Source organism: Podarcis erhardii (genome assembly GCF_964252035.2).
Source record: "Podarcis erhardii genome assembly, chromosome: 6".
NCBI lineage: Eukaryota > Metazoa > Chordata > Lepidosauria > Squamata > Lacertidae > Podarcis > Podarcis erhardii.
In genome coordinates this window covers 70,532,945-70,556,200 of record NC_138510.1, presented here as the reverse complement: position 1 = coordinate 70,556,200, position 23,256 = coordinate 70,532,945, and the positions used below count along the sequence as shown (strand labels likewise).

Sequence of the window (23,256 nt, the reverse complement as noted above, 5' to 3'; positions counted from 1 at the left end):
ACACCAGGAGCTGGGAATCTTAGCAACATCTGTTTATCCTTGCAAAAGGCCTGCGAGGAAGACTTGGCTGAGAGATAGTGACCAGCCTCCAAGGTCACTCAATAAGCTTTGTACCTGACAGAGGGATGCGGATGGCGCTGTGGTCTAAACCACTGAGCCTCCTGAGCTTGCTGATCATAAGGTCAGACGTTTGAATCCCCATGATGGAGTGAGCTCCCATTGCTTTGTCCCAGCTCCTGCCAACCTAGCAGTTCGAAAGCATACCAGCGTGAGTAGATAAATAGGTACCCCAGTGGCAGGAAGGTGAACAGCATTTCTGTGTGCTCTGGCTTTTGTCATGGTGTCCCATTGCTCCAGAAACGGTTTAGTCATGCTGGCCACATAACCTGGAAAGCTGTCTTCAGACAAACGCCCGTTCCCTCGGCCTGAAAGCGGGGGTGAGCACTGCACCCATAGTCAGATTCAACTGGACCTAACTGTCCAAGCGTCCTTTACCTTTTTCCCTTTTTGTGCTCACAAAGTAGGCAATGTGACACTTTTTATTAGACCACCTTATTTTATTTTATTTTATTTTTAAAAAGCATGTTTGCTTTTGAAATTCCTAGAGCTCACCTTCCAGTAGAGTTAATTCTATGCTTGCATACAGAACAAAGCGTGGCTGACTGTGCTAGGAAGTTGGCAATCTCTTCAGTCTAAGACTCCTGGAAAGAAAAACAAACATTAGCATATCAAGGCATCATTGCTGACAATAGCACACATAGCATGGGTGACAGGACCTCATGGTGTTGCTGGAGAGCCCAGTCCATCCTTTGATATCTCATTTTTTCGATATTCAACACTCGATGACTCGTATTTGAATGTGCAAACTCATTCTACCAGAAGCCACTGTTATTTTTTTGGAGGGGTGAGGTAATATGTGACTTCTGCGTTGGATCACACGTGCTTGCTACCACTTAGCGTTGAGTGATGGATTTGGGTGCGTGAATCAGCCTAGAGTCTTCAGCCATGATTGCAAGTAACACTGAGCCAAAGTTCTTGGATGAACAAGCCTGGATGCATAAGGTATGCAACCCCTTTTGCAGACACTTCATTCTTCCCTTTTTGGGAGAACCAGGATGAAGCCCGTAACCTTAGCTTCCCATTGCATGCAAAGCCAGAAACTATGGTTCCTGTCCTCCAAAAAGCCAGGATACAAAGCCATATGGTTTAGAGGCTGCTTAATGTCCTGGCTTGGTTGGAAGACATTGACCATGCTTTCCAGTCGAGTGCAGCTTTCTCCCAATTGAACTGCAGAGTATTTGAGGACTGGGACATTTGCAGGGAAACCAAAATGCTTGTTTACAAAGCTATTGTACTACCAACTTTACTGTATGCTTCTGAAACATGGACCATTTATAAACACCAACTCCTCAAAAGATTCCATCAACTGTGTCTCTGAAAAATTGTACATATCACTTGGGAAGACAGGCGAACTAATGCCAGTGTATAGGAAGAAGCAAAGATCACCAGTGTCGAAGCAGTGATTCTTCAACATCAACTTCGCTGGACTGGTCATGTTGTTTGGATGCCTGATTATTGTCTCCCAAAGCAACTACTCTATTCCAAACTTAAGAATGGAAAGTGTAATGCTGGTGGACAACAAAAGAGGTTTAAAGATGCTCTCAAGGCAAATCTTTTAAAATGTAGTATAATCACCAGCAACTGGGAATCACTGGCATGTGAGCGATCCAATTGGAGAATAGCCACTACAATAGGCATCATGGACTTTGAAGAAGCTCAAACTCAGGACGAAAGGGAGAAACGAGCTAAGAGAAAGGGATGTTTGGCAAACCCTCCCGTGATCAACTCCTGCCCAGAAACCTAAGTTCCCACTGTGGAAGGATGTGTGGATCCAGAATTGGCCTCCACAGTCACTTACGGACTCACTGTTAAGACCATATTCATGTAAGACAATCTTACTTGGCTATGAGTGATCTCTGAAGAAGAATAAGACTTTCCTGTCTGCATGTAATGAGAAGCTATGTGCTGAATCCTGGCTTGTTCAGCTGCTCAGACAAATCGAGAAGCAAAGTGGCTACAATGGAGCCCCAGTAAGGATTTTTGGCTGACCACCGTATGCGAATGTGGGCTCTGTTTCACCCCCTACTTTTGCAGTGTAAAACTTTTATATGGTTTTATATTCGAGATCTCAACCACATATTGTAATGGTATTGTACTAAGTCCCTTGTAGGACCTGCTGATGCACCAACAGACAAATGGTAGGCGATTCATCTGGAGAGAAGTGAGAGGTCATTCTGTTTCAGGCTAATTTTTCTTCACACCTGCTTTGTAGTCTTTGTTGTAATGCATTTGGCAGGCTTGATTATATGGTATGATGGCCACGTGTCAGTTTCAGGCATTTCAAATGGTTGCTATATGTGCATTTTAATAGTTATTATGGAGGTGATGTGTCGGCAGGTTTTGCACCTGCTATTCTGGGAAGATCCTATTCTGCATAAGGCTATCATGTGCTAGTTCTGAAAATAGCTCTGAGAAACTTTGAGAAATAAGTGAATGAATGAATGAATGATGAATCTCAGGTGCATGAAAAGAAAGCTGAGAAGCAGCCTAATGGATTTCTATTGCCAGTGAGTTCTATAGGTAGACCCAACTGTGGAAAAGGATCTTCACCCACACTTTACATACCCCTGATGGTAAATATGGCATGTCATGCTAAAGGATAATTAATCTAAATATGATTTTGAGCTTGAGCTTAGTGAAGGCTAGCAAGGAATCAAACCACCATTTTTGTTGGTTGTTATAAATACAGGATTTGAGGACTTCCTTCCTTCCTTCCTTCCTCTTCCTTCCTTATATAAAAGCATTTATAAACTGCACAATCTGTAAGCGGTGCACAACATAAAAAGACAATATCATCATACCGAATGTTGCTGACCTGTAGAAAAGGCTCTATGAACTGAAAGCAGAGATGTTGTAGGTATCCATGAAAATCTTTCACTAAAAACAAATGAAAAAAATGAAAACACAATATAAAGCTAGTAAAGTAGAGGCACATATAAAAATGGATTAAAACAAGAATTAGCAGGATTCAAACACATAAAGCGGGGACTGGAGAAAACATGGGCCAGGGATATGTCTTCACAAGATGTCTGAATCAATTGATGGTTGCAGCTTCGCAAAGGCAGAGGGAAGGGCACTCCATAGTAAACGGGCAAGAGACCATTGCTGGCTGAGTGCCCTTTGACATTCTGTAGGGTGCGGTGCTACAAGTAGAATTTCCCCAGATGACTTCCATGAACCCTATCTCCTTCAGTTTTAAGTGGTACAGCCCAATCATAGATTTACAACAAGAACGGGGAACCTCAGACCCAGAGCCTAAATGTGACCCTCCAGGTTCCTGCAACTGGCCCTCAGGAGTCTTCCGCAGGCCACATCCCCTTCCATCACACCCCTCAAACGGCCATGCTTTGCACTCTTCTAGACTGTTTTTGTTCTGCTGGAACATGTCCTTGAACCCAGATGAACTGGAAAGGGTGGCATATATTTTGTATACCAATCATGTTTCTTGATGACTTGGATGGGGGATAGAGAGGGATGGACGAGTGTGTGGAAACTAGATCACTGTACAAAAGTAACATTCACCTTAGTCACTGTGCCTACTTTGCCTGCCCCTGGCATGTGGCCCTGAAAACTTACCCAGAAAGGAATGTTGGCCCCCAGGATGAAAAAGGTTCCTCGTCCCTGAATTTGGCTGCTGTCACAAGAGAGAGTTGTAAAATTTAATGTCACGTCAGAGGCTGCATCCCAAGGAATCCAGGTTACTTGAAGGTGAGGTGTCAGCCCCGTCCAGGCTCCTCAGGAGGTAAGTCGCCTTTGGGAAGCTGCTAAACTGGCAGGTGAGGCGCAATGTAATTGTCAAAGAGAAACCTGTAGTACAAGAGATGATGATTCTTGCCTGGAGACCTTTATGCGCATCGTCAGCACTTTATAAGAAACTGAGCTGACATATATAGGACTTAACGACAAAGCTAAAAGGAGCTCTTGTGTAACCTCTTCAGAGTGTGCCACCGACAAATGCAGCTGCTCATGTAAACAAAACACACATTTACACATGCGTCAAACCTCGGGTTAAATATGCTTCAGGTTGAGCGTTTTCAGGTTGCACACCGCGCCGAACCCGGAAGTACCGGAACTGGTTACTTCCAGGTTTCGGTGCTTGCACATGCGCAGAAGTGCTAAATCACTCTTTGTGCATGCACAGAAGCACCGAATTGCGACCTGTGCATGCGGGTTGTGAATACTGCAGGTTTTGAACGTGCCTCCCGCACGGATCACGTTCGCAACCCGAGCGTCCACTGTATTGTATAAAACTTCACTAAGATGGGTAATTAAATTAAGTTGGGCAGAAGTGTTCAATAATGATGCGCAAGGTTTCTGATTTTATTGGTGTGTATACACAACGGAAAGGAAGGCATCTGTAAAACATAAAGCAGACTTTTATTTTATTTTCCCCTGGTTGGTTATCTTAGTAATAGCATTGCTTTATATTTCAGGTTATAAATAGGCACAAATTACACCCTGTTTCTCTTGGCAGAGGGAAGATCCAGCTTTTTTTTTTGGAAGGAGATCTCTGGAGGCAAAGGTCACAACCCGCACATGGCTTCCCCTCAAGCACCCTGGGAACTGTACTTTAAGGGTTCTGGGTATTGTAGTTCTGTGAGGGTGTAAACTACAGTTCCCTCCCAACAATGTTTACAGAGCCCAGACACAAATCTCTACCTCTTCTTCTGCTTCCTACTCAAAAATGGTGGCCTGCCGGGTCTTTCATTTCCTTTTGCAGGTAGCCATAGAGTACATCGTAGCCATAGAGTGCATAGCTGAGGGGCGGAGAGGAGGTTTGCGCCCTTCAGAAGACTTAAGGGAGGTCCAGCCAGAAATCTCCCTGACTAAAGATTTCCTGGCAGCTTTGCTACCAACTATTCAAGGGGTCTCCAGTTGTAGTTCTGATGTCATCCACCCATCCTCTCCTGTCCAAATTACTCTAACAGTGGAGGTAGAATATACCATATTTTTTGCTCTATAAGATTCACTTTTTCCCTCCTAAAAAGTAAGGGGAAATGTGTGTGTGTCTTATGGAGCGAATGCAGGCTGCGCAGCTATCCCAGAAGCCAGAAAAGCAAGAGGGATTGCTGCTTTCACTGCGCAGCGATCCCTCTTGCTGTTCTGGCTTGTAAGATTCAGAATATATTTTTTTTCTTGTTTTCCTCCTCCAAAAACTAGGTGCGTCTTGTGATCTGGTGCGTCTTATAGAGCGAAAAATACGGTAGCTATCGTGGCAAGCAGCCATTGATGGTCTTGTCGTCCATTAATTTGTCTCTAAAGTCACTCACTAAAGTAAAATAACTCCAATGCTCATGAGGATGAAGCAACTTTTCAAGTGACAAAAATAAAATAAAATAGTTCTAATAAAACAGGTGTTTTAAAAACGAGCCTAAATTCACATCAGTAAAGAATCTCCAAGTGGTCCATTGTTTATTCTTGGTAAACAGAAGATAATAACAATATATTTCATCTAAACTTCTTGGATTATTTAATTTGATCCATTCATTTGATTTTTAATCCTATCCTAGAGACTCAGGGTAATCTCTAATTGGTACACTTTAGTTGTTTGCTTGGACTACAAACCAACTAAATCAAATATTTCCTCTGGGTGAAGGTATATTCATTCAAGGCTTCAAAAGAAATTTTACATTATGGAGGTTTGTGGAAAAATAAATTTCCCTCAGGAATTTCTCATCAAGAAAAAAAAAAAGATCCCCCAAAATCCCCACTGAACTTTCCCAGCATTCTCTTTGTCAATAGATGCAAAAACGATGAGTAATGAAAATCTCCCTTTGAAATGCTCCTGTCAGACAAGATCTGACATTTTAAAGAGTTGTTGAAAAGGAAGAAAGGGCTCCGTTTTTGCATGAGGTTGATGCTTCATGTCACTCCTCAACATTTGATGCTGCGGGTTGTTGTTTTTAAAAACTATGATTCTGCCTGGAGGCCAGGCAACATTCAATTGTGCAAAAATGTATTAGGAGGCAAGCTACCTTTGTGCATAGATCATTAATGCATTAACTGTGTTGTTGTTGTGTCTGATGCTTATCTCTTTGAGCACTGCAGCTGAAAAACAATTAACAACTGAAAGAAAAGCATTAATAGAGATGACGGACAGTGGAAAAATGACTTATGGAAATTTGATTCTTATCACTGATAGATGTTCCACTCCTTCCTGGGCATTTGATTTAGTAAAAGTTACTATATCAGTTTCATCTGGATGTAGCTTTCGTGTGGTTTTTTGGGGGGTAGGTTGTCTCACCAAGAAACAAGTTCAGTAAGGTGCTATAAACACTGTGAGCCACTGTTTCCCAGGGAGCTGACCTACTAAGGATATTCAGGAAATCTGTATGCATTGAGTAGTTTTCCTGCAATGCCATATGCCTAACTCAAGGTGCAAGACAGATGAGAGTAGATTCTGAATGTGTAGGTGAAGTGCACTCAAGGTGGTGACATACAGAACACTATGCTATAGATGTCTATAGATCTGGTGCATTTTGCATGCAAGGTAAAGGTAAAGTGACCCCGGACCATTAGGTCCAGTCGTGACCGACTCTGGGGTTGTGGTGCTCATCTTGCTTTACTGGCCGATGGGAGCTGGCGGACAGCTTCTGGGTCATGTGGCCAGCATGACTAAGCCGCTTCTGGCGAACCAGAGCAGCGCACAGAAACGCCATTTACCTTCCCACCAGAGTGGTACCTACTTATCTACTTGCACTTTTGATGTGCTTTCGAACTGCTAGGTTGGCAGGAGCAGGGACCAAGCAACGGGAGCTCACCCTGTTGTGGGGATTCGAACCGCCGACCTTCTGATCGGCAAGTCCTAGGCCCTGTGGTTTAACCCACAGCGCCACCCGCATCCCCTGCAAACATTCATGTTAAAGCAATATGATAATTCTAACCAGGTTTGGATACACACGAAGGCATTTGTACCAACCAACACATTCTCAGACTTCTAGCCCTGACTTATTCTGTGCAAAATTGCTTTTCTCTTCCCATTACAGAATAAGGATGTGGAATATGTGAATTCTGAATATGGGAAGAACGCAGTGAGACTGCTGTACATTAGACGAGAGGGCACGACTCACTGCATCAAAGAACTGGAAGTCTCTGTGCATATAAGGCTGAACACCGTCAACGAATTCTTGAATTCTGACAACAGTCAAGTGATCCCTACAGACACCATAAAGAATACAATCCAAGCTTTGGCCAAATGCCGAGGGGTATGTTTTGCAAAGCACTCTTCCAACTGTTTTTTATTTAATCTTTGTGTAGCTAGATATTGTCTTAATGAATTGCATTTTTATGAATTGCATTCCTATTACAAAATCAGTCCTCGGGCAAAAATAATAATGAGAGTCTGTGACAATTCAAAGAGCAAGGAACAGAGAGAGAGAGATTTGGCCACAGATGGATCGTATCATGTGATACAGACCCATCTGTGGCCAAATCTCTTTCTCTTTCCTTTCCTTTTTGGTATTATAACTCTTACAGAGAGCTAGGAGTGTCAGCCAACAACGACTGGCAGATTTATCTGGATGCAAAGGTAAATGTAAACACCTTTCCAAAGGAAAACAACAACAAAATTCTTAAGAAAAGCTTTCTCCAAAGAGGAAACACAAGATTGCTAGTATCATTGTGGGAAGTGCGCAGTCTTACAAGCCTTTCAGTCGATGAAGCTTAGCACAGTAATTATTCATGTACAGCAGAGATAGCGAAGCTGTGGCCCTCCAGATTTGTTGGCTCCAAATCCCATCAGCCGCAGCCAGCATGGTCCATGGTCAGGGATGATGGGAACTGTAGTCCAACAGATTCCACTAAGCTTCCACTGAGTGGAAGCATCTTGCACAAGCCAGAAAAGATCTATTTCTGAAGGCATCCCTGTTCAGGGAAGTTTTTAATATGTGACATTTTAGTGTATTTTTTATCTCTGTTGGAAGCCGCCCAGAGTGGCTGGGGAAACCCAGCCAGATGGGCGGGGTACAAATAATAAATTATATTATTATTATTATTATTATTATTATTATTATTATTATTATTATTATTTCATAGAATCATAGACTCACAGAATTGTAGAGATGGAAGGGAACACGAAGGTCATCAAGGCAGGCATTTTCTGCCAAATGTCATGAGCTAACCCAGAGATTTGTTTTGTCTTTAATTTTTGCTAGCAGTTGGAAGAATCACAGGTCTCCTTATTCCAGAGTATTACGGGCAATTGGCTCAATAAAGACATTTATTTTATAAACTATACATTTCATAATGCCTGCTTGACAGCTTCATCCATTTAATCAAGAGTTTTGCAATGACATGAATGTATTGCAAAAAATAAAAAATAAAATACAGTGTTGTGTCTCAATATTTATCTAAGGGCAGAAACTGATGGTGTCTGATGACCCTGTTTGTCTTACTAGATCAGAACAATAGAGGAGTTTGGCCTTGACATCTGTGAACACTTCCTTACATCGTTTTGCCACGTGATATACTGCAATGCCTTCATCCAAGAAGTACCATGGCAACGCCTAGAAAAGGTATACTGGGCTTATACACCCCACCCAACTGACTAGGTTGCTCCCTGCACACAGGTGGGAACAACTGAAAAGTGGGGTTGTCAGAAGGAGGGAGGGAGGGGGGACCAAATGTGGGTGGGGTTCATAGGGCACTGAATCACCTTAACATTTATAAGACTTCGCCGCTGCCCCCCAAAACCAGCTCTATTACTTCCCCAATTGTTTTAAAATCACCTACATTTATTTGCACATTTTCCATATTCTTCAATCTCTAGGATGGTGTCCCCCACGTCCATGCTTTTCTCTATAGCTCAGAAGGGGTTCGGTTTTGTGAAGTGGAACGGACTCTGGAAGGTAAGACACGAAATTTCATTCTTTTGACAGAAATCCTTAGAAACGTAACACCTTTTATTATTCTCTGTTGGAGAGAAGTAGGAGCAGTCAAGGCCACTGAAGCGTTTGTGGGTGTTAGAAAGAGAGGTGGGATTTCTTGTGTTTCTGTTTACCTTGCCCCGGAAGGCAAGAGAAATACAGTATTCATACCGAGCCCCCACTCGATTGCCCTGTCAAAAAGCGCTTTTTAATTTATCCGCATATATCAATTTTCTCATTTTAAATTATTTCATTGTAAAAAGAACTGACTTTTTCTCTCTTCCATTCTCTCTCTCTCTCTCTCTCTCTTTTTCTCTCTTGCAGGTAGTCCAATTGTTTTTTCTGGCATTAAGGATCTGAAGCTTATGAAAACAACCCAGTCTGGATTTCAAGGCTTCTTCAAGGATAAATACACCACACTTCCAGAAAGAAGAGATCGAGTACTGTCAATAGAAACACTCATCAAGTGGTGTTATGGAGAAGGCGCAGACTGTCTTGACTATGACTGCATATGGTACTGTAAAAACCAAACCAAACCAACCCCATTTTTGTCTAACGGCACACGAAATTTGTCCACAGTAGAAGAGATGGCTGATATTGAGTATAATTACAGCCCTGTGATGGATTGAAAAAAAGGAAATATTTCGATCGGAAATATCCGAATTGGGGAAGGGTGTGTGCATTGTCATTTTACAGTGGAAACAAGCTCCTGTTTCCTCACAGTGAGAAGTGAAGTTACAGGGAACCAGGTAGAGGGCCTTCTCAGTAGTGATGCCCTCTCACCAGATGTCAAGGAGATAAGGAACTATATAACCTTTAGAAGACACCTGAAGGCAGCCCTGTATAGGGAAGTTTTGGTGTGTTTTTTTTTTTTTAGTTTTTATTGTTAAAATAATTCAGCATTAATACACACATATTGCAAATATACAAGCATACAAACATACATTTTATACAATCCTTAAAAATGTTCAAACATACCTACACTCAATCCCACAGATAATTCCTTTTGCCATCACCATCCACCACCCCTCACCCTTTGTGTTAGACTTCCAATCTACTCAATTGCAATTTCTTTCCACTTCTATTACTTTCTTTCACACACCTTAACCTAATTTCATGCTTCTTTTTCTATTACACATTGTTATCTATCTTATTTAGTATTTCAGTATTTAAAATGGAACTTGTTTATTCTAATAGGAGTTCTGATTTTTTAATATGGTTTTACAAGTATCCTTTAAACACCTTCCAGTCCCTGTCTATCTTCTCTTTTGACTGTATAGGGAAGTTTTTAATGTTCGAAGTTTTATTATGTTTCTGTATATGCTTGAAGCCGCCTACAGTGGCTGGGTAAGTGCAGCCAGATGGATGGGGTATTATTATTATTAACTGGGGGGGATATTTATTCTGCTTCTGTCTCACTCTTACTCCACTGATCCAAGGAATTGATCAGATGCACCCATGTGTCTCTTTAGCAGTGTCGCAGCATCACACAGTCCCAGACCATTCTCTGGGCATCATCTGTGCCAGGCTTAATGCGACCACATGGAAAGCCCTTCATTCCTAGACACATGCCCCACATTGGAACTCTCTCTCTCTTCTTTTCCTGACTGCGCTGTTAAAATTCATGACCTGACCTCTAACAAGGGACAGAGCTAAGCAAGTTGAAGACAGGACATTGGCCTTGCAAGTTCACACATGAGCTGAATTATGGAGTGGGTACAGATTTGATTCTAATGGCTACATGTTGCTTTGAAGGAGAACTGCCCACGAGTGTACCCTCGATGCCTTTGCCGGGCCACCTGATACAGGCCACTACTCGCCATCTTACCAGAAGACGGTCAACTGCATCCAGACCTACATCCTGGATAGACTCCCCCAGGTCAGTCTCGTCGTATCTCTTTGTCCTCACAACATGCAATATGCTTCAAATAACCGTAGTCTTACAAAACCGAGGTTTACATCAAAAACACAAATCCAATCCAGTTCGGACGCCCGTGACTCAGACTTGAGGGGCAATGTACGGATCATCGTGTAAGCTTATATTTTGCTTTCTCTCAGGCTATTATAGAGGGTGGATAGATGAAGAAATTTAAAGCATAGGAACCTGCCTTACACCAAGCTAATATTGTCTACAAGGACTGGCAGGGTGGCTGTCTAGGATTTCAGACAGCATTCTCTCCCGACTTTGCCTGCAGTTGCCAAGGCTGGAATCTGGGAATTCTGGCTTCAGGGAGATGTGTTTTCTAGCCCTGCTACTTCAGATCCAGTATGACTGGAACTGCCCTGGATGTAAACTGTGTGTGTGTACGTGTGTTTGTGTCTTCTATATGGAATGCACAGGGCTTTCTACCGCTCAGCAATAACACCTCTCCATATCCCCGCTGTTAGGGAAGGACAAAACAAATGTATGGTTCTCCATGTGAAAACAGTACCTTTTTTTGGTACATGTAAACCCAACACATGACGTGACATGACCATGCAGTGCCTTGCTCTGTTCTTGTAGCCAAGGGCCATGATGCATAGTAAAGGTAAAAGGTAAAGGACCCCTGGACAGTTAAGTCCAGTCAAAGGCGACTATGGGGTTGCGGCGCTCATCTCGCTTTCAGGCCGAGGGAGCCGGCGTTTGTCCCACAGACGGCTTTCCAGGTCATGACTAAACCACTTCTAGTGCAATGGAACACCGTGATGGAAACCAGAGTGCACAGAAACACCGTTTACTTTCCTGCTGCAGCGGTACCTATTTATCTACTTGCACTGGCATGCTTTCAAATTGCTAGGTTGGCAGGAGCTGGGACAGAGCAATGGGAGCTCATCCTGTCATGGGCATTTGAACTGCCAAACTTCTGATCGGCAAGCCAAAGAGGCTCAGTGGTTTAGACCACAGTGCCACCCATATCCCATGAGATGCATAGTTTAAACAGGGAGACGTAGCTGTTATGCATTGTTTACAAGACCAGGAATGCCTGTGGCCCACAACCTCAATTCAAATCCCGTTTGTGTAATCAATCTGTTCAGATTTCTGGCAAAAGCAATTTGTTCTTCTTGCAGCCTGCTGGGCAGGGAGGAAAAGGGTGAGTGAGACAGGAGGAGAGAGAAGGGTGTGTCGGGAAGAAAGATCTGGCTCCGTCTACCAATGACTTCAGCCCCTCTCACAGTATTGGCAGGCTGGCCATGACATACTTGGCTCCCGTTACCTCGGACTTCTGCTCTCACTGCCAAGAACAGGGGAAGGAGACTTGAGTGAATGCAGTTGTAGTGCACAAGGTCATCCTGTGGTCTAATATGCATATGTTTTTATGCTTTCAGATTGAGGAAGTGGAAGTGATCATGTCCAACATCCACTATTCTGTGGCGGATCTAGAAAAACTGGGACTGTGCAACGACAAGGAGGTGAGGAAATGTGTTTTTCTTCTTTTCAGGATAAATTGCTGTGGAGTTGTGTGGGAATGAGGTGGGGCAAGGAAGGATAATTTAACAGTCTTTGAGCATATCCGCCCTGGAGATTGAAGCCATTTACAAAGACATTCCCTCTCCACAAAGAGAGGAAAGGCTGGGCTTGGGGCTCTCCAACAGAGGATTCTTAGAAATTTAGAAAGTTGCCTTATAAGAAGTCAGATCATTGGTCCAACTAGCTTAGTATTGTCCTCAGTGATTGGCAGCTGCTCTCCTGGGTTTTCAGAAGGGGAACTTTCCCCATCCTACCTGGAGATGCTGAGAATTGAACCTGGGACCCTCTGTACATAAGGCAGATGCTCTACCCCTGAGCTATGGCATGATAGCTGTGACTTACTGGGAGAGGAAGGGGCAAGGTGGTGTACAAACGTACCTCCAGCAGTGGTCCTGCTTGTGTTTGCACCACACCAAGCTCCCCACCCCCACCCCCACCCCCACCCCCTCTTCCTCCTAGTCAGCAAAAGCAACACCAGTAGCTGGTCAGGTGAGCGCCTCCACCTGTCAGGCTTGAGGAATTCTCTCCCTCCCTTGATGGCTTCAAGGAGCAGGAAGGAAACATGAAAGGTTTTGCTTATGCTTTTATTTAGTCCTCACGGTGAGAGACAAAGAATCCAGACATCCCTCAAGGATGGAGTTGCTCACTCTGGGCTCCTCCTCCTCCCCTCTCTTAGCAACAGCATCCGACTCTACGGTGGTCCCCCGTGAACAAATGCCTCTGCGTCCCATTGCTCTTGCACTCTTAATGAATGCTGAATTTTTTGGGTGGTGGTGGTTCATCTATGCTGTCCAGAGACGTTCCAGCTGGCTGCTCTGCCTCCCCTCATTCCTCTTCAAACATCTCATAACTCATCTGTTCGCCTGTCTCTGATCTGCTATCTCCTTCCAAGTTTGGCTGTAATTCAATACTGTGTCCCCCTTCTCCGGAAGCTACAGGAGAAGGGGAGGTGATCTTCACCGCTCCTCCTCCTCCTTCTCTTCAGTCCAGTCCCTGACACCACCCCACCAACCACTAATGGTTGTTATTAGTACAGTGGTACCTCGGGTTACATACGCTTCAGGTTACAGACTCCACTAACCCAGAAATATTACCTCAGGTTAAGAACTTTGCTTCAGGATGAGAACAGAAATCGTGCAGCGGCGGCGCAGTGACAGCAGGAGGCCCCATTAGCTAAAGTGGTGCTTCAGGTTAAGAACAGTTTCAGGTTAAGAACAGACCTCTGGAACGAATTAAGTTCTTAACCCAAGGTACCCACTGTAGAAGTAATTTCTTTGCTGAAAACTCCCATGAACATGTGGTGTATAGACTCTCAAGAGAGTAGTAGGTACTCCTGCTGGAGGCAAACCCATTAACACATGTATCTTCCATGTACAGATCTTGACACCTCAGGATACACCCTTTGGGGCTTGTGCATCTACGCTGCGCAGGAAGAAGGACTGCCCAGGGACATACCAGCAACGCCCCATTGCATGCAAACCCCGTTACTCCGTTGGATTTAAGTCCTGCAGTGGGATGAACTAAGCAGCCGGCAGCTTCCTAGATCACCACATCCGGCAAAATTGATCTCCCATCAGCTTGCTTAATTTACTCCACACTTTCCATAGCTTTGTGTGTGTACACCCGAGCAACATTTTCAAGGTGGCCTAAAGGAAATTGAATGCTGACACTACCATGATTTTCTTTTTTGCTTCTTTTGAAAATCAAATCAGATCAAATCAAAAATTTTCAAAGCAGCCTCCTAGAGTTCAAGGATTTTTCAGGCCTCCCGTATGAATTAGACAATCTGGGCTTATTTCACAGGTGGGAAGCCTGCCGGTAGATGCTTCGAAGCAGTAACGACGAAGATATTCTTTTTTTCTTTATATGAACAAGACAAGTGCAAGCTTACATGCCAGATCCCTTGACTTCCAATGGTGCCACATGACACTAAGCTGCACTAACTGAAGATTTGGACCTCTTTCCCCCAACTTAGCAAAGTTTGCATTCGCCATATAAATTTAGCCCATAAATGCGGCAAATAAAGCAAAAACGCTGCATCCGGCATATATCGTTTAGTTTGGCCATGTCAATGTCAGTATTGACTAATTGATACAGTCAAGTAACATGTTGAGTCCCCTACTGCTGTATTTTGCTCCTCTGATACACAAAGCCTGGGACATGTGTGAGTAGAAAAATAACTATGTCTATTTATATAATCGTAAGACATGCTTGAGCTACCTTTATAGAGTTATGTAGATCTTTAATAATCCTCAATCTTCGGGTTTCTTCTCCTGATAGTGCTTTGATTTCTGAGCAAGCAAATTGCATGCATGGGGAAAGAAGGAGTCGAAGAATGCTTACCCTGATCAGCAGCAGACTTTGGCAATGTGGTACCCCAAGAGAGGACCAAATTTGCCCCCTCCCCCCCATATTTATTATTTCACAATAATTCCTTCTGGTTCAGTTTACCCATGTATTTGCCCTTATAAAAATTGGTTTTAAAACATTATTATTATTATTATTATTATTATTATTATTATTATTATTATTATTATTTTGTGCCCTCTTGGCTTGGTACCCTGTGGGGGGGCGACCGGATGCACCAGCCTAAATTTGGTGCTGCCCTGATGTTACTACCTCAGCAGCCATTGTTGTGGTCCTTCAAGGAGGCAAGTTTCTCCTGATTTTGCTACAAGTCAAGCTTTATGAAAAACTTGATGGTTGCTTTGCAGCCTTGGTCATTTCCGATGTGCAGGGAAATTTGACATATTGGTGGAAAAAATTTGAAAACAGCCTTGGCTTTCGCCCGTAAAAAAGTATAGTGGGGCTCTACGCTTGCCCTGCCTTGGAAATACTATACCTAGAGATGGATTTCTTCACGTCACCTGGTGTTACTTACCTTTATGTTAGTCAAAAGTTGACTAAGTAATTTGGACTTCAGCATTTTTTTATTCTTTGTCCCATCCTGTCTTCCATGCAGAAAGCTGCTTGCTAACACTTGAGGGAGCTGTAGATTTCCTTTTTTCTTTAATTATTATGCCTTCATGGGTTGTAAGGTTTCGATATGTATCTGTATTATGGGTGAATAAAGAGCAACGACAAAACAGTTTGAATCTGTTTATTCAACAAAACATGAAACCTTGTTGGTGTCAAAATATAAAAACTTATATTATTATACCCCACTTTGGACCCGTGTATTTCATTATGTGTGTTGTAAAGGTGAAAACAACAACAAACAGGGGTTGGGCTGATGCACTAAATTGGTTTTAAAAACGCAAAAGATACCACACAGTAGTGCCCAATTCATCTGAGCGGCAAGCATTTAATGTCAGCTCAAAGGTTTGAGGGATCCTCTGCAAAAAGTAGTAAAGGTAAAGGGACCCCTGACCATTAGGTCCAGTCGTGGCCAACTCTGGGGTTGCGGTGCTCATCTTGCTTTATTGGCCGAGGGAGCCGGCGTACAGCTTCCGGGTCATGTGGCCAGCATGGCTAAGCTGCTTCTGGCGAACCAGAGCAACGCACGGAAATGCACCCCATCACGGGGATTCAAACCACCGACCTTCTGATCGGTAAGGCCTAGGCTTTGTGGTTTAATCCACAGCGCCACCCGCGTCCCAAAAAGTAGGGAAGGACAAATGAGAGGAGACATGGAGTACCCAGGGAAAGCTGCCATACTGGGATACTTCTAGACGTTGCGGACTGCAACTCCCTTCAGCCACAGCCAGCATGGTCAATTGTCAGGGATTATGGGAACTGTAGTGCACATTTGGAGGGATACAGTGGGACATCTGGGCCTGTACTGAAGTTCCCAGCCGTGGTCTAGAGAGGTAAAAGGTAAAAGGTAAAGGTCATCTGGACGGTTAAGTCCAGTGAAAGGCCGAGGGAGCCGGCATTTGTCCACAGTGAGCTTTCTGGTCATGTGGCCAGCATGACTAAACTGCTTCTGGCACAACAGAACACCATGATGGAAACCAGAGCATGCGGAAATGCTGTTTACCTTCCCGCCGCAGCAGTACCTATTTACTCACACTGGTGTGCTTTTGAACTGCTATGTTGGCAGGAGCTGGGACAGAGTAACAGTAGCTCACCCCATCACAGGGATTCAAACCACTGACCTTCTGATTGGCAAGCCCAAGAGGCTCAGTGGTTTAGACCACAGCGCCACCCATGTCTCTAGTCCTAGAGAGGTACTACAGTCTAGCCTGGCCCCAGTATCTTTGGACCAGTCCCTTCTACTTAGGGAGTTTACTTCAGAGGTGACTAGCCTGTAGTCCTGCAAGTGCTGGTGGATGTCCAACTCCCACCAGCCCAAGCCAAGCATGACCAATGTCAGGAAAGGTGGATAGCTCAGTTGGTAGAGCATGAGACTCTTAATTCATGGTCATGAGTTCGAGCCCCGCTTTGGATGAAAGATTCCTACATTGCAGGGGATTGGATTAGGTGACCCCTGCGGTCCCTTCCAACTCTACAATTCCATATTTCTATAACAACTGGAACACCAGTGGTTCCCCACCCCTGACTGACTGCAGCTGGCGATGGTTTTGCCACACCCTGTCCTTATGCTGGTGCTGTATGTAAATATAACTCTGAAGGGTAAAGGGTAAAGGGACCCCTGACCGTTAGGTCCAGTTGCAGACGACTCTGGGGTTACAGCGCTCATCTCGCTTTACTGGCCAAGGGAGCCGGCATACAGCTTCTGGGTCATGTGGCCAGCATGGCTAAGCTGCTTCTGGCGAACCAGAGCAACGCACAGAAATGCAGTTTACCTTCCAGCTGGATTTATCTACTTGCACTTTGACGTGTTTTCGAACTGCTGGGTTGGCAGGAGCAGGGACTGAGCAACGGGAGCTCACCCCGTCATGGGGATTCGAACCACCAACCTTCTGATCAGCAAGCCCTAGGCTCAGTGGTTTAGACCACAGTGCCACCCGCGGCCCACTAACTCTGAAGGGCAAGACGGTGTTATTAGTACAAGTCACGACACCAATCCAATAATATGAGTTCGAGACCATTTACTTCAATGGAAGGAAGTGCACTTAATAGAATGCAGGGTGGCAGGCATTATATTTACCAATGACAAAGTGAGGCGATAGGATTCAATTTAATACAAGTTAAGCTGGTGCCATTCATTCCTTTGAACTCTGCCCTTTTGAGAGGCACACACCCCAACTCCAGCCTCAAATGAAAGCCCTCTACGCACGTACTCTCTCACAAGATACTATTAATAATAATGAGGGCATTACTTAACCACTGTGTAGTGTTTCTAAATGATCAAAGAAGTTCACATGCCCTGTATTATTGCAGTCCTTGCAACAACCCTGTAAGTCAGTATAATTATCCCCCATTTTACAGATGTCAGTGGGTGGGCAGGTGCTGAGGCTGATAGAAAGTAGCTTGCTTAAGGCCAGGGCTGAGGTGAGAATCAAGCCAGGGGCTCTCTGATCTTAGACCCTCTGCTGCATCAGCTCCTATCATCGTGCTGTGCATTTTACGAGTCATAATAGCATTCAGATTCCAAATTTGTCATCGGACTCTTACGTGACCAGCAAATGGAATCCAAGATAGGCACAGGCTTGGTTCTCAGTGAGACCCATTAAATTGTGTGGCCTTGAGTGAACTGAGCTGCAGTCTGGGTTACACGTCTAGGAGGGGCAAAAACCTACAACATCTCACTTCAGTCTCCGGGGTTACCAAGAGCTTGAACCAGTCCAAAGCCCCCAACATCGTATGCTGACCCAAGAACTGCACATGTGGTTTTTGAAGTCCGTGTACACCTAAGAACACTTCCTGTTGAGTTTGCACCTAAGAACACTTCCTGTGGCAGCCAAGACACAGCCCTGGTGCTCCGATCAACCTTACTCTGTATGCTAATAGCAAAGTCGTTATGCAAGCGTGGGTCCTTATGTACTCAAAGCAGTACTGTTGCAGGCCCAGGCTCAGGTGAGCTACCAATAAAGGAGACCAACACAGTTGAATGGGATTGAATCAGGCCACAACTTTATTGGCTACAGATGAAGTGGTTTGGCGTAGGCATTGGGTAAGCATTTATTTCCGGGCTGACCTGAGGGAAGCCTGATTGTTCCCTCAAGCCCAGCTCTCCACGCCAGCCTGCCATTGGCCAATTCGGCAGGCTGACGCAGAGCAGGATTTCAAGCTGAAGCTCGCGCTCCGGCAAGGATCAGACCCCGACACCCAGCCCTGCATCGTTGGCAGGAGGGAAGGCGCTGGCTGTCCCGCAAAGCCACCATGCCCCTAAAAGGGGGTAAGCGGGCTTTGCACTCAAGAGGAAGGCATTAGCAGGCTTAGGGAAACCCCAAGGTTTGCAGAACGACCCAAAATTAAAAGCCATAAAGGGAACTTCCTCCCCAAACATCCCAATGAGGCCCAAATAGGCTCAGTGGGTACAAAACGCTGCCTGATTATTGCGGGTGGGGAGAAAAACAAGGTTAGGGTTACCAGCATCCTGGAACAAGGCCCGTGTTCCACGCTGCGGCGTTTTATTGCAATCCCACTTATGTATCCTAACCCTTAGCTTATATACCGGTTAATCAAAAATAAATAAATCTCTAAGCGGTTTACACAGAATGGTAAATTCATTTTAAAATAGCAATTAAAACCACCTTTAAAACAGTAAGCATATGGACGAAAATCAACAGGAAAAAACAGAAGGAGGTACATAATAAAATCACATGTCTGGGCAGGTTTGCCTGAAGTAGGCATCAAAAACTGTACAATGAAGGTATCTGTGGAATATATCAACATGGGAACCTGCTGCTATCTAAGGGGAAATGCCAGACACCTGGTACTTTCTCTCTCTGTACTGGTGTTATGCAAACACAAATCTGTAATGGAGTAGGCTTGCCATATGTCCAGAAAATTCCAGACATGTATGGAAATTGGATGCCTAAAATGCTGTTGGAGTTGGGCGGTCGCCATCCAGATGTGCTTGGCAGCGATTGCCCTGTGGTTTCAGGGTCCTGCGATGGGAAAGCCGGTGGGTTTCCTCCACCAGGGGTGGCGGTTGTTCATAAAACCCTGCTGCAGTTTGGGGCAGAAAAAAACTTCCGCATTTTCTGTCTTCCTCCTTGAAATCCACAGCCCCCTCCTGCAACGGAATGAGCGCAGCCGGATGGGACACAGGGCTGGAGCTGAACATCAATAAAATTTAGGCTCTGTGCAGAGACTGGGTCCCTTTAAGAAATAACATGCCAAACCATTTGGTTGCCAAACATCCAGCTTTTCAGGAAGATGGTCCTGCAGCATTTCTCTGCAACATGGCTCCTCCACACATACACTCTCAGCTTTGGAGGACAATCCTAGATTGACAGGGCCGGAAATGGATCTGCAGCCCATAAAGGCTGCTGCCTTCGGGTAACTACTGTGTTACTTACCGTATTTTTCGCCCTATAGGACGCACTTTTCCCTCTCCAAAAATGAAGGAGAAATGTGTGTGCGTCCTATGGGGCGAATGCAGGCTTTCGCTGAAGCCTGGAGAGCGAGAGGGGTCGGTGCACACCGACCCCTCTTGCTCTGCAGGCTTCGTGGACCTCTCCGCAAGCAGCGGGAGCGCTCCTGCTGCTTGCGGAGAGTTGCCTGCATGCCGAAGCCTGCGCGTGCTGAGCTCAGCGCGTCCAGGCTTCGCGGACCTCTCCGCAAGCAGCGGGAGCCAGTGCTGGGCTCCCACGGCTTGCAGAGAGCTGCCTGTTTGGGGGTTGGGGCGGGGGAAGCTCGGGCCTCCCCCGCCCCGCGCCTGGGGAGAGAAATAATTTTTTCCCCTTTATTTCCCCCCCAAAAAACTAGGTGCGCCTTATGGGACGGTGCGTCCTATAGGGCGAAAAATACGGTAGAAGCTGGTTAATTGCCCATTTAAACATCACAACAAGCGTAGTTAAAATAGTATCTCTCTATTAAGGAAATTCAATCCCATTCTTGAAATGTGGTTTGCTCGTTCCAAAGGGAACCTTTTAAATTCTGGAAATGTGACGCAGTGCTGCTATGTAGCATGTGGCAACCGATTAAATAATTTATAAAAGATGCAGCAACACCCTTAATCAATCAGCGAGGAACATGTCATATCTGAATTGCTCCATCTCAGCCAGGCACGTTTCTGCAATTCATCAAAGTACGGTAGACATCGAAATGTCAACCGCCCTCCTTCCTTTACGTTGTATGGACACTCCTGAAGAAACAGGAATAGATAAATTACTGATATGGTGCTGCAATTACAAATCTATTCACCTCCCTTGTGAATGAATTTGAATACATTTCGGAATGATGCAATTTTGCTCAGCCGATTACAAAGTCTTAGGCTGAGTGGAATCCGATCTTCCAATCATTGCATCTGTGCATTTCAGCTTGCTAGACAGAATGATACCCCCTTCCCCTACCCTACACACTGTTCTGGGAGTTTTTTTGACACACACACCCCTGCCAATTTCCAGGGCGGGCATGGAAGGAGGGAGGAAGGCCCTGTTGGGCAAGGAGAAGTTCATCTATAGGGCTTCTGCTGGTGGGGCAGGTTGGGTGAATCCCTTCGGTTACCTCAAGCAGCAGAGTTGTTTGAGAGCCATTGTCTCATAGGCAGTACTAGACTAGAACCAATGGATAGATTCCGCCCCCCACTACACAAAAACAAAACCAGAAATCCATTGCCCTCCTCAGTTCATAAAAAAAGGTAAAAGGACCCCTGACCATTAGGTCCAGTCGTGGCCGACTCTGGGGTTGCGGCGCTCATCTTGCTTTACTGGCTGAGAGAGCCGGCATACACCTTCCGGGTCATGTGTCCAGCATGACTAAGCCGCTTCTGGCGAACCAGAGCAGCACACAGAAGCGCCATTTACCTTCCCGCCGGAGCGGTACCTATTTAGCTACTTGCACTTTGACGTGTTTTCGAACTGCTAGGTTGGCAGGAGCAGGGACCGAGCAACAGGAGCTCACCCCATCGTGGGGATTCGAACTGCCAACCTTCTGATCAGCAAGCCCTAGGCTCTGTGGTTTAACCCACAGTGCCACCCACAGTTCATAGCTCTGCGCAATTTGAATGCTGGCAACTGTAAGCAGTTGGGGCTTCAGGTAATACTCTGAAGGTCCTCAATGATTCATTGATCAAACTTTTTGGGAAATCTGCATGATGGTATCAAGATGCAGCACTTTCCCTTTTTTGTTGTTATCGGGAGTTCCTATGCTAAGTAGAAGAAATCCCAATATGGATTTCACAGAAGCGGAAGTTTCTCCCAACATAGAAGAACAGCAGATAGAAAATCTTCATTTGCTGAAGTGAGGTTGGTTGCAGTTCTGAAAGTTGCAGTATTAAGGTTTCTTTCAATATGGAGCCAGGGATTGTGGTGGTTCACAATGAGAGATAAACACTTTGAAATAAAAGAAAGCTCAACACCAAACTGAATCAAAACACAAGCAACATCTTTGTTGACTTAACAAGTCTGCAGTTAAAATAAGGAACTGATCAAAACAGACTGAACTACAGTGTTGTCCTTCAACAGAAATTCACAATAATAAGACAGCATCCTTTTGCTTTTCGGAAATAGAGGTGTTCAGCTCATAAATCCAGTCATGTTGCCAATTTTTTTTTTTTTTTACAGCACCATCAGAATACAATATTTAAAAATATGAAAGAGATGTCGCTTTTAACACTTTCCCAACAGAACTGTTAATAAGTTATAAATTAGAACAAGAACAAAACAAAATATGTCTTACAGAGCAACACAAACTGTTATTTCTTTTGAAAAAAACCCCCCTGCTTTTCACAAAACATCTTTTAAAATTCAAAGAACATTAGCACAAAGGAGAAACAACAGAGGAAATTTTACAACCCAGTTTCACCTCTGCGCAGCTGATTCTGCTCTCAAAAGGTGCTAGGCTACTCATATGCACAGCGTTAAACATTACAATATGCTATGAACAAACCTTAATAAGGTCAAAAATAGGACCCCTCTGCAAAAAAAGGGTGATTTTGGCAAATTTGGAACCTCTTGCTAGTGTTACAAAGGAGCTGTGACTCTAAAAAGAAATGTCAGCTTCCGCTGATCCACACCCTCCCGATTCACTTTCAAATCCGAGCACAATCCACTGTGAAATAATTTTGTGCAAGCACCACTGAAGCAAAAGGGAATTGTGCAACAGCACTACTGAGGTTCAGTGGCTATGTTTTGATGCCACAGCAAACTAGAGCTTAACACGAGCCCAAGCATCAATCTTTCTCCAACCCTCTCCTGTTCTGGTGCAGCCACAAGGTGTTGGAAAGCTTCTTCTTCCATTTTTTTCACAGCAGCCTTTTGCATACTCCTAACTGAGAAACTGTGTTTAATCTTAACTATGGTTGGATCAAGCTGGAACAAACCATTGTCAACATTAACCAAAGTTTTTCAGCTGGGAAAACAGAACAGGCTGTGGTTAAAGCAAAGCTAGAAGATTCCCAGCTTCTTCTTGTGGGTGCACTAGAGAAGAAGGAAGCGTAGAAGCTCGAGGTTCACCTAGGATTGCTCCATCCCTATGCCCAATGAGTCACGTGCAAGAGATATTTATGGTGAATAGCATCCTTACCTCTCAAACAGTAATTCTAAGAATCAGTGTTTTTTGTCTAGCTTTCCGTTTTTACTTACCTTTTATCTCACTGAAGAAAAACTATTGAGCTGGTCATATACTTGATGGAACAGTGCGAAACTCATCCCTCCCATCAGTTCAATAACCACCATACAGCATATTGCTAAAGCTATCCAATAGGATATATCTATAAATATATATTTATATATATTTATATCAGTGCCATTTTGGTTTAAACTCTTTATGTACACATACAGTCTTTTTTCTTTTTTTTACAAAGTT

The 23,256-nt window shown here is 44.4% G+C and overlaps 1 protein-coding gene and 2 long non-coding RNA genes across 4 annotated transcripts in view; 2 read left to right on the top strand and 1 right to left on the bottom strand.

The window, feature by feature from the left end:
• The window catches only part of LOC309343906 (uricase-like), a 38,037-nt gene extending 22,517 nt beyond the window's left edge, over window positions 1–15,520 (top strand). Inside the window, exons 2-8 of the mRNA XM_081866122.1 lie at window positions 7,107–7,325; window positions 8,517–8,633; window positions 8,888–8,966; window positions 9,309–9,498; window positions 10,740–10,863; window positions 12,291–12,374; window positions 13,810–15,520. Coding sequence (XP_081722248.1) covers window positions 7,107–7,325; window positions 8,517–8,633; window positions 8,888–8,966; window positions 9,309–9,498; window positions 10,740–10,863; window positions 12,291–12,374; window positions 13,810–13,956 — 960 coding nt within the window. The 3' untranslated portion in view covers window positions 13,957–15,520. The remainder of the gene's footprint in view (window positions 1–7,106; window positions 7,326–8,516; window positions 8,634–8,887; window positions 8,967–9,308; window positions 9,499–10,739; window positions 10,864–12,290; window positions 12,375–13,809) is intronic.
• On the bottom strand, window positions 15,345–18,202 carry LOC309343978. Of its 2 annotated transcripts, none has more exons than XR_014157461.1 (2): window positions 17,663–18,202; window positions 15,345–15,484 (listed from the first exon to the last, which is right to left on the bottom strand). It is a non-coding gene; the product is annotated as an uncharacterized lncRNA (long non-coding RNA). The 2 variants fall into 2 exon arrangements; XR_014157462.1 differs by lacking the exon at window positions 17,663–18,202 and adding an exon at window positions 17,486–17,654.
• A 33-nt stretch (window positions 18,203–18,235) lies between these two features.
• LOC309344036 lies at window positions 18,236–23,246 on the top strand. Its single transcript, XR_014157566.1, has 2 exons — window positions 18,236–19,806; window positions 20,265–23,246. It is a non-coding gene; the product is annotated as an uncharacterized lncRNA (long non-coding RNA).
• The last annotated feature ends 10 nt before the right edge of the window (window positions 23,247–23,256 follow it).